The following is a 19,190-nucleotide window of genomic DNA, read 5'->3' on the forward strand; positions in this document are numbered from 1 at the left end:
GGAGGTATCATGAGCTTACTACAGCAAAGAGAAAACCAGGGCACAGCAGGACCGGTGTTTATTATACTCATAAAACAAACCAAAAATCAATTGAACATAAAACTCTGATCCATGCAGTCCTTAGGTCACTCAGTCCGCCCTGCCATTGACAGACACCTTTGAACTGAAAGGCTAATTTCTTTCTGAGATAAATAAAAATCACTAGTAGTTGCAGGGGACCACAGAGGTTCGTTTCAAACGCTTCCTTTCTCTAAACTCACATGCACCTTTAAAGTGTAAACAGACTTCTTTTGAGAGGGTCAGAGCAACAGCTTGAGGCACCGGGCTCTTACTATGAGGTATGGCTCTCTAACTGAGCACGACAAACCCTTCCATCCATCCGTCCACCCCTCTCATCTGGAGGTCAGTCGGTCTGCCACCAGCGTCAATCTGCTACTAAGTGAGCGGCAGGGGCTGTTTGATAAAAGCTTATTCAGGTATTTGGGTCCTGTGTAACTGGAGGCCCGCTCTCTCTCTCCCTCTCTCTCTCTCCCTCTCTCTCTCTCTGTGAGACATAATTACGACTGTTGACTGGAACAGTGAGGTAATGGCACATAAATCCAGCTGATCAATGGTTACAGAGACTAAATTACAGGACACCCCTGTGCCATTATCCTTCCAAAAGGACAACAGGAGACACATTCCTGCACAAGGGGGATTTCTGTTGTTGTGTAATTGTTTCATTTATTCGATCATGGGGGAAGCTATGTTCTGGCGGTTTTAGCTTTACGCTTGAATATTTTACACAAACATTTCAACTGACAAAAGGGAGAAAAGTGGACCAAAATGAGTATCAAACTAAACTCCTGCAATGAGGCTAACCTGGAAACATCTCGGCTGATTTGTTAAGCTGAGGCTTTTAAACTGGTGTTTTAAAAAGTGCTGCAGGGTAAACATTAGAAAATCTTCTCTATGGACCAGGCTGTTTTAATCATTAAACTATGTGAGTCAGATTAGCCGTACTATTCTCAGCCTCCATTTTTCTGCTCTTTCTGATCTCTGACTGAACCTTTGCTTTTAAATCTGAAAAATCCAAATTCAACAGCAGTAATAATACTGCAAGACAAATCAGTGCATTAAAAAACAAGAATCCCTGAACCTCACAACTAAATAATCATGTTCTTAAAAAAAACTGAAAAAGCTGTCATCAAGTTGTTTACCATCTTTTGGCTCAAAAATCCCCCATTCTCATTACAGCAAAAACCCTCATTTCAGTTTGAACTGCTCACAGTCAAGTGGCGTGCTGCTGCTGTTCTTACAATAACACATTTAGCAAAGAGAACATGTAGTTAGGAGTTATTACTGGGTAATTCCCTTGTGTTTTTACAGAGAACTTCCCTTTGAGAAGAAGATCGCCGCTGACTAGTGTTTGTGACAATCACCTTAGTCATGTCACACAAAAAGTGGTGCTACGACCAAAGTGACGGTGATATGATGAAGATGGATAATGTGGGATAACTGTAATTCACTGCCTAACAAATCCTGTGCTGCATTCCAGAGATGACTGCTAAATCTTGGGGAGATGACGATAAATGTACAGAAGTGGCAAGAGACAAAATTGGAAGAATAAGGAAGGAGGAAAACAAAATATGCAGATAGGCCAGGGAAATAAAGGAGGAGACTTGGGCCATGTAAAGAGCTAGGTCAGTCTCCCCATCCCCGTCACCTCTTATCCTGGCAGAACAAAGGGCGGCAGTCTCCTAAATGTGGTGCATTAGCCCTTTAGTTCCAGAGGGGGTAAGGTGACACCCTCCATGTATGTGGTCTGTTCAGCACACATCTGTCAGGGCCTAAGGGGGTGGGCTGGGGCGGTGGGAGGGACAGCGGGTACTGGAAGCACAAGGAAGACGGAGGAAAGAAGCGGTGAGCTCGAGAGAAAGGGTGTGTGTGTGTGTGTGTGTGTGTGTGTTTCTTCAGGACCCCTGCTGTGACAGAGAAGCCTAATACCGCATATTTACTGTGGAAGAATTGGTCCGGTCGCATGATGCTGCTAAGCCCCCCCCCCTCTCATGTGGTCACTTGATCAGAGAGCAGATATAAACAGACAGAAAAACTTAAAGACACAAACATGAGACACACTCCTACAGACATGCTCATAACATGCACCATCACAGACGTGCAGAAAAGGCACAAACACACGTCTGGCAATCCTTAAAGTTCAGTTAAATTGGGAGTCCTGGTGGGCTAGTGGTCCATGATACTGTAACACATCATGTTAACGTAACACGCCTAATCAACTCAGGCCAGGGGACCATTCAACGAATGTCCCCCATTGTTCTCGTGTTACTGTCCTTCCAGCAATCTGAGCCAGAATAGGCCAGAAAAATCACTTGTTTAAAATTGAAAAAAAAGGATTCAATGAGACATTTACTGATACTGAATTTCATAATTACTTTTTCCTAACTTTAGGGTTGTCTTTTTGCTTGTTTTACATCAATACGGGTGGACTTTTTAAACTGTATTAATGCATTGTCTGGAGCATAAAGTGTGGATTTACTGATATCAAGATTACATACATACTATAGATTTCACTTTAAGTTGAATGGGAGTGACTATTGCCAGGAAATGAGGTACAGCTAAATAATGCATATATTTTATGCCATAATATTGAAACTTTTTTCTCAATTATTGCTAAAAGTGGGAAAAAACAAACAAACAAAAAAAACAACTAATAATTCCATTTGCTTAAGAAACTGACATTAACCAGTATATGTAAATTTTACAACCTGAAAACTGAAAAACACGGAGAATATTGAATTGAAACGCAATTATCTTGCAATTGAAATGCCGTCATTTTGCTGAATATTAGTTGTGAATTGGATCACTCGTTCAAACGTTAAAAAAAGTATGTTAGGAGAGAAAATTAGATTAATGTGTCATAATTATCCACTTTCAATAAAAAGAGGAATCTAATTTAATATACTAATTTTCAAACTTCATTTATAGGTCTGTGCAGCATTGCAAGGACTTGTTTTTAGATTTGTTGTTGTTAGATAGTTACAGCAGAAAAATCTGAAATGAGAAAATGTCCAACTCCAGCCAGGTGACAAACTTAGACAAACCAATAGAAAAAGTTAATTCAGACCAGCGAGCCCTTGCCAAGTTCAAGCCTCTGATGAGATCTTAAGGATTGTTTGTTTTGCTGCTGTCAAAGGTTCAAATAGGGAGAAGACGGAGGTTTTGATGACCCTTGGCCCTCAGGTCCTTAGTGGGTGTTCTGCAAACACTCCCTATTGACGTGTGGATAAGGAGAGGCCCGCTGTCGCGCACAGTGCTCATGCTCATTTGAGTGGAAATGGACAACTCTCTGAAAAGGGCCAAGATCCTAGCAAGTGGTTGAAAAGAAAAGAGTATAATAGATATGTAAGGGTGTCATGGTTGTGTGTGTGTGTGTGTGTGTGTGTGTGTGTGTGTGTGTGTGTGTGTGTGTGTGTGTGTGTGTGTGTGTGTGTGTGCGAATCCAGCCACTGAAAAAACACTGCAATGATACAGAACAACAAGATAAATGTCCTAGTGACAAACAGTGGCAAAAGTCTGTATGTTTGGTTCCACATCGTAGGGACACTGCTGCTTTTTGCTATGACATAACTTTAATGCTATTTACTGTCCAACTATATATATCTGAACTTCCTCAACCTGTGCAGGAGGTTTCCCTGCAACCGGGCCAAAGCATGCTGGGATAAGGCACCCTGAGCAGGGACAAGCTGTGAAACAAAATGAAGTAATGAAATAATCTCTTGTAACTGTGATTTTCTGACAGTAATGACCATCTTTGAAATTCAAATATTATATTGTGATTCATATTTTTATTTTAAATGTATGCATCTTATATATATATTTCATGCATATTATGACAATAATGATGCCTGTAAAGTCACAAACAATTCAATCGTCAAAATTAACTTTATAATTTTATTAAATTATTGCTGAAATTAGCAACTGAGTTTGTCTTGGAAATATGAGGTGCAGTATAGTGTGTGTGTGTGTGTGTGTGTGTGTGTGTGTGTGTGTGTGTGTGTGTGTGTGTGTGTGTGTGTGTGTGTTTGATATGTAGGCCAAGCAGGAAGTGACCCATAAACATATCCATCCAGCTCTTTCATTGGGGGCCAGTGTTGCCCTCCTCCTCTCACCTCCTCATCCCACTCCGCGCACACACACACACTCACACTCACACACTCACACACTCTCTCTCTCTCTCTCTCTCTCTCTCTCTCTCTCTCTCTCAAAGCCCCCAGTGAGCGCTAAGCAGGCCAGCGGGCCAGCCGAGGGGGCTCATTACAGGTCCACAGAGCCCCCCAACACAAAGGCCTGAGCCGCTTTAGCCATGGGATGATCTGCTCTCTACTGACTAGAGAGAGTCCATAGACGGACAAAAGGAGGGAGGGAGGGGATGGGAGAGAAAGAGGTGGAAGAGAGCAGAGAAGAGGAGAGGAGTGGAGAGCCACGGGCTTTAAGGATGTCAGGAGACCCCGAGAGAGAAAGCCTGGCGGGCGCTCAGAGAGGAATGGAGGGAAGGAGGAGGAGGAGGAGGCTTAAGCTCCACGGCTACGTCAGGACATTAACATTCACACAACCTCCCAACATCTGCTGCTTCCTTCTCGCCCTCCATCCCTCCCTCTTTCCATCCCTATCTCCCTCTGTCCGCTAACAACACTGGAACAAAGACTAATACGGAGAGCGAGAGGACAGATAGACGGAGAGGGACAGAGAAAAGAAAATGAAGAGAATACGAAGACGTATGAGACGGATGAATTTAGAAGATTTTGGCAGGAAAAGACTTAGCAGCTGCAGGGTCAGAGGACTAAAACAAAAAAAGCCATCCCTAATACTTGTAATTATACAAACATGATTAAAATTGGCGAGGGCAATGACAGAAAAAAAGGCAGCAGAGAGAAAATACCAACTACAAAATGCCTCAAGATTTTGGTCTTTTGGATTTTACTGTATATCATTATGAGCGATATGACCGTGGGCACCTGAAGGCCTGATACAGGCCAGCCTGGGCTCTCTGGTGAAGACAATCTGACTGAGCCATAAACCTGTTCTTTCGGAAGCCTCCAGGAAAAAGAGGAAAACCAGAGACATGTCCAATGCATTAAACCCACTCCTCTAGTCCTGTGTCTGGCCCTGGGCCTGTTTCTGCACCAGTCTGGCCCACTGCACTCAAAGCCACATGCTCAATTTTATGATGCTTCACCACCATTAGTGCAACATTAGCCTTGAGATGGCTGGGTGTCTGATATATAAAACATTATTGAGCAAGGGACAACTTAAGTCAAAATGTCCCCAACTCCAACAAATCTCAAATTCCTGCTTATAAACTATGTTGAATTAATTCAAAGTATGATGAAGTATGATGAAGTACATACAAAATGCCTCACAAAGTTAAAATCAGTGTAATCACAGCAGGGGACTGCAGCATTGTTGTGTGGCCTACAGTAAGGCAGAACAAGCCTTAAGTGAGGTAAGTGTGTGGCTGCTGGGTGCTTTATAGATGATGTATAGATGCCTGGTTCTTTCATATATTTCCTGTGGTGAAATTAGAGCCCTGTTCTGAAGTGCTGGGCCGTGTGTGTGTGTGTGTGTGTGTGTGTGTGTGTGTGTGTGTGTGGTGTGTGCGGGTGAGTGTGTGACTGTGTGAGTGTGTGACTGTGTGAGTGTGTGTGTGTGTGTGTGTGTGCATGCGCACGCATGACTGTAAACATGAAGACATCTTTCTCCACAGTCAATCTCTGCCTGTCACATCTGGCTCGCAACTCTACCCCTCGAATACACACTGGAATATATACACCGTGTGCATGGTGACATCTATGACTTATGTACTGGGAGGAGTGTTTGAAATTAAGCTGCAGTGAATATGGGCCCAGAAGCACTCAAAGCAGAGAGCAGGAGAGTGTGTGTATGCATTTGTCTGTGTATGTGAGATTGTGTGGGGAGGTGTGCCGTGAGTGTGTGTGGGAAAACAAGTACTAAACCCGTCCAGGTCCAGAGTGGAGTGTGTGATACTGTGACTCCAAGCTCAGTACAGCATCATTTGTGTCGTAGAGCTGTGATACATTACTACTGGTATTTACACATTTTCTTTAAAGTGGCATTACAGTTCGATGTTTCTAATAAAACAGTAACTAGATTAACCAAGCTTTACACCGTTACTTTTTAAAGGTTTATCATTTGAACTCTGGGTACATTGGGTACGTTGTGTAACATGTGTTGGGCTGTCCGGATTCATGGACAGAGTCAGTGGTGACTTTGGACAAAAGACAGCACTTTCAAGCCTAAGGCCATGGTACGCTGCCTGTGACATTCACACTTGCACACAATGTCTACACAGTACATTATTTGATAAGCTTTCTGACATATATAAGCATAAGAGTAAATAAATGATCAAATAATCAGCATCAAAATTCACAATTTGTGGTACTATATCTCCAACTATATTACCCCAAACACATTGTAAATGGTTGCTATACTACATAGCCCTAGGTGATATCACATGGTTTCGCTAGAGCCATGCCGCAAGCATGGCTACAAATGTATATTGACAGATGACTCCCTAGAAAATAAGTGATTCAGCACAGTGAGGCAGACGACAGACTCAGGATGACGAAGATGATGAAGCCTCAGCTCATGGCTACAGTTCTGAACCACACTGTAGAATAGGTTGGTTTATTGTTTGAATTTCAGGAACCGATAAGAAGAACCAAAATTCTTTGTTGTTGTTGGCATTTTGGATTTAGTTCTAACTGTAGCAAAAAAGATAGAGGGAAGACAAAGAAGCATAACCATTTGCTTACCTGCAGCCTGCAGGACCATATGCATTCGAACTTTAGCCTGCTCTGCTGGAGTCTGCAGAAATGTAACAGACAGATAAAACAAAACAGAAAATTAGTCAACAATAATAATGTGATATTTTAATTAGTTTCTCATTCTTTTGAGAGGTCAGGGGCAGAATAAGGCCTCGAGCTGGTAGGGGCTCAGTATGTTGCTTTAGGGCAAAGGCTTTCCTAAGCGTTGTCTTAAAGGCTGATCTATCCGTTTATTACACAACCCTGTTGCCCGAGATATTACGAAGTTCCCAACAGGACAGGCAGCCTCCACACTGACTCAATTTTATCTATGTAATCTAGCTCTAAAACTGTTACGTCCCTTAGGCTGAAATATATTTTACCCATGATAATCTTTAACTGCAACCATTAGAGCGAATGTTCCCTTAAACTGTCCTCGTGGAGCACCGGGGGACAACTTCACCAATCTACTAGTCTAGTCGTCTGTAAAAGCCCTGCTAGTGAATAACAGAAAGCAACAACATCTCTGACACACCAGGGAGAATCAATGAGGATGAGATGAAGAGAAATTTAGAGACAAAGAGAGAGAGAGGAGAAGAGAGAAAACAAAAGCTGCTGTAACAAGTCTTTGGAGAGTTGGATAAGAGGGCACAGAGAGCACATTTTACAAAGATCACAGCCAAAGACTCAACATATTCCCCTTCCTATCGTGTGTGTATGTGTGTGTGTGAGTGTGCATCAGAAACGCTTAGCGGGTATGAACGGGGGAGGGCCTTGTGCTTTGACAGCTGTATTGGGAGGGGCAACCTTTTTTTTTTTTCCTGACATACCCTCAAAAGGGCCTTGCTGTAATTCCAATATCACTGCTATTAGATTTGAGGGTCTTAATTGTCAAGGAAGAATGATGGCTACGACAGGGCGCGGAGCTGTAAAAGACGAGCTCGCTGTAGATTGCTCTCGGAGGTTTTTCGGCGCCGCAGTGGCACGGCGGCCCTCGTTACCATGCAGCGATGGAGACTGTGTGTAGGATTAGAGAGAAATTAAATGCTAATGGGGATGGGATCTGAATCTGCTGCCTGGGAGCATTATTTAGACGACAGGGCCGGGGCGTCGCTGACAGGCAGCACTTCCTCCTCCTCCTCCTCCTCCTCCTCCTCCTCCTCGTCCTCCACAGACAACCCGGTTCTTTCTCCCACCATTCCTTCTCCCGGGCCCCCCCCACCACCCACAGCTAAAAATCTGATTTATCAAACTGTAAACTTGTCACTTTGTAAAAACGTCACTTTTCGGTGGCAGCCAGGGAAATATAATGACCCCCTTTAATGCAGCGATGTCAGGCTGCTGTATTCTAGATGGAACGCACATCAAGGCACTGCAGACAGACTGACGCACACTTAATGCAACATGGATGTGTGTGTGCGTGTGCAATCCCCTGTAGCAGGTGACATAGTGGATCACGCTCACACTGACTGGCACTGCTCGACAGCTAAAATTACTAATCACTATTATACTGGGGAAGATGAGGAACACTTGAGGCCTTCACCCACACAGATGTGCGCGCGCACACACACACACACACACACACACACACACACACACACACACACACACACACACACACACACACACACACACACACACACAGCGTGTGATAGGGGCGGAATTCACTCTATTTCTCTTGCTTTTTGGCATCCTTGCCTTTATAGGAACAGTTTCACAGCAAAAGGAAGGATTACAGGCCACAAAATAAAAGTCCTGGGCAGGATTTGAACCCAGTTAAATGGTAGGGCTCAGTGTGATGAACAATTAGAGCGACACAGAAATCAGTCTTGGTGCATCCAGTCATTTAAAGCAATAACACATCACAGCTTAACTAACCTGATCATTGTGTGCTGTGCAATCATCTTAGTTACAGTTTATTACGACGCCCCCTCTATAATTACATTAGCATTTGTTTACATTGGCCTTAAGGCATGCACAAGTCTATGAATCCTCAATGCAAACACACAATCTTGCCAGTTGTGCGTAATACAACACTGAATCACATACTGCTGCATTTTCTGCTTGAAACTTTCAAGCAACTTGCTTTTCTGTCAAACTACCTATTTCCTGTCACATGTAAATAGAGAAACACCTGCTATAACATCAATGATTGAGTGAGAGAGCATCAGAGCAGTTTTCTGCCTTGTGAAATTCTGCATTTAAATACATGCAAAAAAAGTGAGAGAATAAAAAGAAAGAAATCAGGAGAAGTTTGTGCTTCCTGCCCTCAGAACTAAATGGAGGCTGACACAGGCTCATTTATATTAAATTATCATCACAAGTGATGTGAAAGGTACTCAGAAGTCAGCTCACAACTAAGCAAACATAATAATATAGAACCCACACACAAAGTGCACACACACACACACACACACACACACACACACACACACACACACACACACACACACACACACACACACACACACACACACACACACACACACACACACACACACACACACGGCATTGCATGTTTTTGCTTCCCAACAAACTCTATTTTCTCTCTAATTCACACACGCATGCCTGCTTCCTCTGTGTGTAATTCATTAGTAAACAATAAAAAGGCGTTAATTGTGCTCCCCAGAGGCAGATCTGTGTCCCCCCCCACTGGGAGAAAGGCACCCGCTGCATCTGAAGTGGCTTCGCCCCTCAATTAGAACTGTGCCTTTCCGATGCACACAAACAAACATGAGACACAGAGTGTGTGTGTGTGTGTGTATGTGTGTGTGTGTTCGAAAATGAGCAGCGCTTTGCTTAAAGGGGCTTTAGATTATCAAACTGTGAGGAAAGGGGAAACAGGCAAGGGGGACAAAAGACAAGACAGCCAGACAAAGTTGCTTTTGTTTTCTTCAGAGATCAGGAAATATAGCTGACCAAAAAAGGCAGAGTGAGAAGAACGGGGAGGGAAGGTGAGCAAGAAATGTTTTAAATGAAGAATATAGACACAGAGGGGACCAAAGGCATACAGGATCAGTCGTTGGCAGGTTTTAGAAAGTAGAATTGTAGAGACTTTAAGTGGCAAATGGTAGTTTGTTAAAAAGTCACATATATAATAAATTAACTGTACTTATATACTGCTGTTCCCAACAGTCGCATTTAAAGGTGGGGTGACAATCTGGCCATTGTAAAGGAGTGAGCTGGTTTAAATATGACAATAACTGTACACACTTTCAGACTTTTTTTCCTGGGAGGCATTCATAGTGTTGCACTAGGTTGTTGTCCGTTCATGTGCCCAGGCTTTGAGATATGTCTCTTGTGCCTTTAGGCTGAATGTGATGTGTTAATGAAATCTAGTCATGCATGTATGGGGCAGGTATTATTATCAGAAACATAAGCAATGTATTTTTCCTCTCTCTCGAGGTGTGAAGGAACGCCTTTTTTTACAAACATCCTCCTTTTCAAGAAGCTGTCATAAAAGAATTTACTCCCCTTCCCATCGTGCTATTATTGCACAGCACTGACACCCATACCCGCTTGACCCAGGCTAACTCTTGTGACAGGAAGTCCAGTATGCTCATAGTAGGCCTCCAGCTTGTTCGCTTACCTCACCACAGCGACGACAGACACGCTGAAACACGCTTAGCTGAGCCTAAGTGCCCAGCGCCTGTCCCATTAGTCAAAAATAAACACGTCCCATTAGAAAAATAAATAACCCTCACTCAGCTTGGTAAAAACAATGCTTCACTGTGTATAATGAGGTGCTGCATGCAGGAAATTTCATCTATTTGTAGTCACGCTCTGGTCCGAGGGACTATTATTATTATTATTATTATTATTATTATTATTAGTATTGGGCCTTAGGCTGATCAGACAAAGCAAAGTACAGTGGGTCAGCAGATGAATAAATGCCTGGCACAAAGAAGCAGAGCAGGTCAGATAGGCTCTCTCTGACCAGATCGTGGTCAGATAGTCAGACCGCTGTCTCACTAAATGATTATCTCCCTCTATCATACTGATTTATATTTGATTAATTTATGACTGAGCAGAAACAGATAGAGAAAAACAAAAAAGGATAAACCTCCACATTTCCACAAAGACTTACTTACTTTTAGCCATCCTCTCCTGACATAATCTGTCCATTTGATTCATTTTTGTATAATCATTCACTCAATCTATGATAACCATATTCAGTCCCAGTCAGTTTCAGGCTCAGGTGAGACACCACACAAAAACTGAGGAAGTGAGGAATAGACCCAGCAATGATGGGTTAGATAGATACTGTAGGTCAGAGAGAGAGAGAGAGAGAGAGAGAGAGAGAGAGAGAGAGAGAGAGAGAGAGAGAGAGAGAGAGAGAGAGAGAGAGAGAGAGAGAGAGAGAGAGAGAGAAGCACTGCTGGTCTTCCAGATGATTAGTTGAGCCAGAGAATCTTCAGACACAGGAAACGATCATCTCCCAGGCAGCTCCAAGGAGCAAAGCCAGTGCAGCTCATCTCATCTCTACTACAACGCCACAACTCTACAGAACATGATGTACAAGCTGCTCTATACAAAAAAAAAAATTGATACAAAAAAAGATCCTTATAAAACTAAAGTTTAACAGAACTAAACGGATAAATTACAGTATTGTTAACATGGTGAAAGGTCAATACACATCAAGAGATCCAGTAAAAGCTCAGGACCTTTGCTACGTTATCCCATCTCTCCCGCTTCTTATATCATAAATATCGGCAGAATCTAAATGAATAAACAAATGAATGTGTTGTTGAGTGGGCTTGCGTAAACTCACATGGCAGTTTCAAATGTCTCCGAAACACTATCTTGAGCAACATGGGACATCAATGACATCATAAGTCCATCTACTGTAACATTCATCTTAATTGCACCACTGTAACCATTATTATTTGTCAATAAACAGTTTCAATGCGCGCACACACGCACGCACGCGCACGCACACGCACACACACACACACACACACACACACACACTCAAATAACTTTAAGCTGGAGTTGATATGCTCAATATTCATCTCATTATATTTTTAAAGTCTTCATCTGTTTCCATTTTCTTTCATTTGTTGCATTCCGCTCGGGCTTCCTCCTGATCTCCTCTTCCTCCTCTACGCCTCCTTTCAAACCCCCCTCCCCCCAAAACAAACTCACAGATATATCCCATACCCAAAAGAGGACAGGGGAAAACAGAGCCCCTAGAAAATGCAATATTTCTGTTTTTAATATCGAGGTCTATAAGATCAGGGCAGAGATGGGTTCCATGGCAATATGTTTATTTATATATTTTATAAGGAGGGGAAAAAAATCTGCCTATCAGTGTATGTATTTGGGGGGTCTGGGCCACTGTATCGGAGCTCATCTTATATGAAAAATAATGTTGTGTATGGCTATACTTTTATATATAATGGCAATATGGGATCAGGGCTCTTTTACAATGTGCCATACTTCAGGCTAGGGCTAACAGCATTTTATGGCCCGCCAGCAGTTCATCTTCATGTCTCATGCAGGCAGGAGCACTGCATAATAATGTCGTTTCCTGCCCCCAAATGCTATTTCACAGGCTGGGGCTCATTTCTCAAACTTCACCACTTTTACAATTTCCCAAACTTTTATTCCCGTCATTATTACCAACAAGATTTCATTACGTATTTAGAATGTAAACAAGTCTGAGTAATGACACTCCCCCGTCTCCCTGGAATCATTCCCGTTGATGGCTCTGCTGCTATCTCAGACACACAAGTACAAACACACACACACACTCCGAAACATGCACGTGCATACAAATACACAAAAAACCCAGCGCACTGCAGTTCGCCCACATACAACCAAATGCGAAGTACGCATACATACACTCACGTAAACTGCCCCAGCCAAGATACAAGTCAAAGGCAGTAATTTACTATCCCGTGTATGTGTGTGCGCGTGCATGCATGTATGTGTTCCCGATAAAGGGGGAGGTGGTGAGGGTGAAGGGGGGGTGGGGGGGGAAGAGAGTTTTATACTCAACTCACATAAATCATGTAGAAGAAAAATGAGCAAATGTGCAGGCTAACTCATCTTCTCCCCATCCGGAGAAAATGAAATTCACTGGAATACCTATCAAAACTGCAATCATCCAGAGATAATATCTTCTTTGGTCTATCTGCACTTTCCGATTTAATTTCCTCCATGCCCTTGACATCCAGCGATACCATTAAGATGAAGCACATACAGTAAGGGAGTAGTTCTCACGTTTTGATATATGAGATCTCCGCGCTTAATGTAATATCATCATTCGAAAATTAATGCAATCTTTCTTTTGTTTGGGGGGTGTTTTTTTTTGGGGGGGGGGGAGACACTCGAGGAGCGGGCCCGCTGTGAGACAGGCAACAAGACGGAGAGCAAGACAGTGATGGGGACACATGAGAAGGAGACAGAAAAAACAAGTGATATGCGAGAAAGGAGGGAAAAGATGGGGGGGATACTTTGAATTTCGTACAGCCCCCCCCCCCTTCCTTCCGTGCCAGAATGACATGCAATTACGTCTGGGCCTGCCTCAAGTCAGAGGTCACTCGAATTACTCCATCATTTAGCGGCGGCGTCGAGATGAGAGAGAGAAAGAGACCACCCCACCCCCTCCACCCATGCTTCTACATCCTCCCAACCCCCGCCGCCACATCAAATATCATGAAATCATTAGTGTAATAAGCATGGAAATCTGTTTGCAGATTATCAACCCCCCCCCCCATCCTTTATCTGCCCAGTATCTCTCTCTCTGAGCTGTTTTCACCTCTTTATCCTATACAATCATATTAGTGAGGAAGAAAGACAAAGAATACAAAGAAAAAGAAACAGTGAGAGATAAAGAGAAAGTGTTTAACGAGACAATTAAAGTCTGACAACATGGACGGAAGCAGATTAAAGAAAAGAAATGAATAGAGATCATTCTGACCCCTGAACTCTCTTCAACTTGTATTTTACACTAAGACAGCTCTAGGTCAACTCACTGCCATATTCAGTGAGGTCAGATTTGTCACATTCTTGGTGTGTGAGTGTGTTGTCCTGAGTACAGCTGCTGTTGCCTATCTGTCAGTAGGCCAACAAGGCTATTTGCCTCAGTAAACTCTTCAACTCACCAAGGGACACTGGGACGACATCAGCCATCCCTGAAGTAAGCCATGTGTACAGCACATTAACTTTACTCAACAAGTACATTTTTACCCTCCTGATGGCAATGACATCAGGTTAAACAAGTTCAATGACTGACCTCTTCCAACAATACTGATACTGTCCAACGAAGGGTTTTTGGGGCATTTGGGCAACAACAGTTTGAATTATTGACAGACTTTGTGCCAATATTAGCCTATAGCAGTAGTAGAGGGGCAGCAATTCACAGCAGAAATTAAATGAAGCATTTCTCTGGCAGCAGATTTAACAGAGAGCCAAATATAGTATTTCAGCGGACTGCGTGAACTGGATGTTCTGTCCAGAACATACATAAGTAAGAAATCCTGCTGGAGAAACTACAGTTACTGCACAACCTTTAAGACTTAAGGAATCAGTGTAAGCGTTCAATGGTGAAGAAATATTAAAAAATAAAGTTCATTCGATACAAAAAGGATTCATTATGTATACTAAACTGACAATATACTTAGTACATTTAGGATTAATTCTGAGACGGATGAGAGCACAAGGGGCTTCGTGTGTGCCTAATAGTTCCACCTAAACAATGTTTAATAATAATAATAATAAAATTAAAATTTTACTTTTTCCATTGGCAAACTTTAAAGGACCTTCTCATTGTTTTTACAAAAGGCCTACCATGTCCCATAAATAATAAACACAAAGTCTCCAATAACAACACAGTTTTAGTGATTTCAGTTTTCCGTGAATCATGACCTCAACTCAACCTGCAGCCCTGGACTGACCTGTAAACCAGCCTTTCCTGCTCTCCACCATCATGTCCTATTCACACTCCGATCCCAGGACAGATGATGTATCTCCCTGTCTCCTCTGTTCTACCTCTACCCCTCTCTTCTTCTATCCTTCCCCGGGCAGTGTGCACGGTAGAACGATGGGTACAGCTGCTGATTGAGCCAGTAATCCTGATGAGGCTGATTCTTCATGTATTGATTGAGCTGCTGGCTTTCTTCTACTTCTCTCTAAGAAGCTGTGCATCTGGACTGATTAGCTGCTGTAGGCCACCTCTTTCACTATCGCTCTGTTTCTCCCAGAGCAAGGAATCGTCCAACTCAAACTTTGGTGCTTGTGTATTTGTTTTTCGTTTGTGTGTGTGTGTGTGTGTGTGCTTGTGTGTGTACAAAAGCAGAAACTAACGCAGAGCGCTGGGAGCAATTAACTTCAGTCTTTTTCTCTGCATTGCCACTGATCTGCTGAAATATGAAAACAAAACAAACAAGAACAATAAAACAAACCTCAAACCACATGAATCTTAATTGCCCACTTAATTACTGCACCAGTCATTCACTCAGACTGTTAACTTAACAGGAGGCAGTAACGTTAGTATTCATCATGAAAAATCAAGCACAGGAATTATTTGAACAGAAGCTTGATTGTTACATCAGTGTGAAAAAGTATTATTTTTGTTATGAGTAAACAACGGCACAGTAAATGACAACTACTGCAAATGATTTCAATTATTTAAACTATTAGAAAGTAATTTATCATCTGTAAGAATAAAAAGTGATTCCTGGGTAGGAGGAACGAGTTTCAAGGTAGCTGGTTGAAAGGATAATATGACTTGAGCTCAGCGACATCATGATAAGTGTCAATATGGTTGATGCACTAATCTTAAGCACAGTAAATCAAAAGAGCGTCATAAATGCCTGTTTAGAAATCTACGGGGATATATGTGTGAGGTATGGAGGGAAACAACATTTCGAACAACCCGGCAACTCTACCTCAGAGGGAGACGAGCTTCATTATTTACGGTTCTCCGTCCCGAATCGTAATCAGAGTCTTGCACTCCCCAGGCAGCTGACTACTGGGGTGCAATCTCCCCATAAGCATAAACACACCCATAAATTCAAACGCTCAGTATGCAGGTATTCAGATTCCCAGAGACATATAATGCACTGGTAAACATAGCAATGTGTGTTTATGAGTGTGTAATGTTTAACTCCTGAGCTACCCTGATAAAGACACGGCAGTAACTAAGAATCGAATGTTAACACGTTATAATCTGTGCCTATAGGTCCACTTAATGCAAAAACTATACAAAGCAAGCATTCAAACTGGCTGCACTAACCCCTACCAAGAAAGCTAACATTGACGCACATATATTCACACATGCATTACCAATCCCAGCTGGGACATTATTGCGTAACATTTTTTTGTGTATAACTTCAGTGAATTAGTATAAAATGATAATATGATACATACTATGTAAAACATTTAAAAAGAAAATAAATAACTTTTTTTAAATCAGAAATTAGTTCACATTCATCCACTTGCCTTTAAAAGGAAGACTCATCTCAAGATGTTTGCCCTGGTATAACTGCCAATACACATATTGATTAATGCTGTTTATGTATGTAATCCTCTCCTGAATAATTCACACCACCTTTTATGGAGTACCACATCAATCACACCTACAGACCCACCCACAGACATCTCCAACCTGAACTAGACCATTACGATATCGTGTACTATATTTAATGTCCGTCATTTTGTTTAAGTGTCTGAATTCTGAGAGAAAAATCTATAAACCATAGAGTGCCCTGACAGAGTCCCACAGTGGAACAGTAGTGTACTATAATTGTACATATAATAATAGTACAAATGTATTTGGGGTGCAACTCGACACAGTTTTGATGTAAACGGTGAGCAAAACACAGCCAAAATCACTCCACTCTTAAATCTATGAGAGTTATTAATACAGTCAATAATGACATTAAGGAACAATCTGAGGTCTTTTATCTGCCACTCGCTCAAGCTGAGAGTTACTGCGAACTGCTTGAATTTTGGGGTCAGTCATCTGTGTGGCATATTCAGGGTCATTTGCGTAACGTGTGGTGGGGCGGGGAGTCATTTGCGTAGGGTGCTGGGAGCTGCAGTTTAGTATGCAGCGAGGCAAGGGAGGGAGGGCATGTGACATCCACAGAGAGCCGGGACCCTCGCTGACCCCTGTCTATAATTCATCCCCTGGAATATGGGGCACATCAAACCTTGGTTCCTTCCCACCCAAAAAGAGGAGAAAGAACCTTTTCACTTTGTTGCACGGCACTCTGACCCCGTATTAAAGCGAGTAGCAAGAGAAACCTTGGAAACGTTCGCCATTAAATTTTCAGGGCTATCCCAGGAGAGCGTTTCCGGGCCCCTTCATGGATGGGAGAAGACTGAGGAAAGGCCCCATGCTGACAGAAGGAGAGAGAGGGAGTGTGAGTGTGAGTGTGAGTGTGTGTGTGAGTGTGAGTGTGAGTGTGAGTGTGAGTGTGAGTGTGTGTGTGTGTGTGGTTCCAATAGTTACTGTATGTCTGAAAGGTACAAAAAAAGATATTCTCCTTTCGTACATCCATGTGCAAACAGGTATGCACACATGCAAATATCCAGAACTAAATAAGGGAGAAAAGAGTGGATAACCTGTGTGTGTGTTTATGTATGTGTGTGTGTGTTTGGGCACAATCAGGGATAAATGAAACACTAATATAAAAGCTGGACCAGGCCCTAGGGGAGACACTACCCTCCCTCCGTCCGCGTTTTCTCTGTCTCTCTCTCCCTGCCTGTTAACTGCAGGTATTCAGCTCCAGTTCCGGAGGTTTCATTAGGAATGCAGATATCAAAGTGTGTGTGTGTGTGTGTGTGTGTGTGTGTGTGTGTGTGTGTGTGTGTGTGCTGTGTGCCTGTGTGCGTGTGTCTGTGTGTCTGTATGGGGGATAAAAGAGGGGTGTCAAATAGAACTTACCAGATGTTCTAATCTGCCTTTGATGTTCCCGGCGTCCCTGCAACACAACAACACATTTCCCCCACTGTAAATAAAGTGCCGACACAAAAAACGTCATTTAATAAAATGAGCATTTTTGCAGACACACACACACGAAAAAAATACACACATAAATACACACATGAGAGACAGAAGAACAAACTCTATTCAAATGTGCTTTATGAACATTTCTGAACCAATTTCTAAATATTTTAACACATTAAATTGTTTGGCTAATTCTGACTAGCTGGAATTAGGGCTGAAATTTGGGATTTTCTCAATCACTTGATTCATTTTTTGGTCTACATAAACTTTCCAGAGCCCAAGATGAAGAAATTAGCTAAAAATGTCCTATGTCCAACCATCAGTCCAAACATATTGAGTTCATTTTCAAAAGAAGATTAATTACCCAGAACATATTTTCATTTGAGAAGCTGAAACCAGTGAATTTGTACCATATTTGCTTGAAAAACTACTTAAATAATGATATTTAATATATAATAAATCAATTATCATAAGGCTGCAGATTAATGTTCTGTAGATCAACTAGTTGACAAATCGACTAATTGTTTCAGCTCTAGCTGGAATACAGTCATCATCCCATTGTGTTTCTCTTTTAGATATCGATTGAGCAGGATGGAGTAGTTGTGCAACTGATCTTGATTACATCAAAAAGCTTTTGGTCAATCAAAAGGAGAAAAAAAAAAAGAGATAATGAAGATCTTAATTGCAACCTTTCAAGATTGAAGTTCTGTGTGTGTTTGCGTCCACAACCAGACAGAGGTTAACTAATACTGTTGCCACACTGCTGGCAGTCATAATAATAATAATTTCCAAGTAGAGAGAGAACTCTGAGCTTATTATATGTGAATTAATAAAAAATGTGCGTGTGATAATCAGGGTAGCAACGGCAGAATGGCAAGCCGAGGAAGTGGAAGGGTTGGAGGGGGGGGGCACAGTCGGTTTTAAAAAGAGCAAATTGGCAGTAAATAATAGATGCAATTTTGGCACATTTCAAATTTGCAGCAGTGGAAATCAACAGATCAAGAGAACACAAACAGCCCCAGCCCCGTCCCCGATCCCAGCACCCGCCACCTCCTCCCACCCTCATACAACTCTGGCCCCCATTACTGACAACTCCACCCTGGCCGTGGCGTTTCACTCTGTCTGCGTATGTGTATGTGTGCGCTGAGAGGGAGGAAGGCTTATCGACAGGCTTCAGTTGCTAATGCAGCCAGCAGCATCACAGTGTAAATCTACACCATCTCTAAAATTACATACTGTCTAATCCATCCCACCCTCCCCTACTTTCCTCCATCCAACCATTCATCCATCCATCCATCCATCCATCCATTCATCCATCCACCCATCCATCAGGCCCCATACTCGGCCATTCCCACACCATCGACATGTCTAAATAACAGTATGGAGGAATGACAGAAATCCCTAGC

The 19,190-nt window shown here is 42.4% G+C and overlaps 1 protein-coding gene across 2 annotated transcripts in view; it reads right to left on the minus strand.

Moving 5' to 3' along the window:
* rsrc1 (arginine/serine-rich coiled-coil 1) overlaps positions 1 to 19,190 on the minus strand; it is a 112,444-nt gene that overhangs the window by 51,917 nt on the left and 41,337 nt on the right. For both annotated transcript variants that reach the window (XM_051399178.1, XM_051399180.1), the window contains exons 5-6: positions 17,722 to 17,758; positions 6,834 to 6,885 (exon numbers count right to left, since the gene is read on the minus strand). In XM_051399178.1, the coding sequence (XP_051255138.1) occupies positions 6,834 to 6,885; positions 17,722 to 17,758 (89 nt within the window). The remainder of the gene's footprint in view (positions 1 to 6,833; positions 6,886 to 17,721; positions 17,759 to 19,190) is intronic.

Source organism: Dicentrarchus labrax, unplaced genomic scaffold (assembly GCF_905237075.1).
Source record: "Dicentrarchus labrax unplaced genomic scaffold, dlabrax2021, whole genome shotgun sequence".
Lineage (NCBI taxonomy): Eukaryota > Metazoa > Chordata > Actinopteri > Moronidae > Dicentrarchus > Dicentrarchus labrax.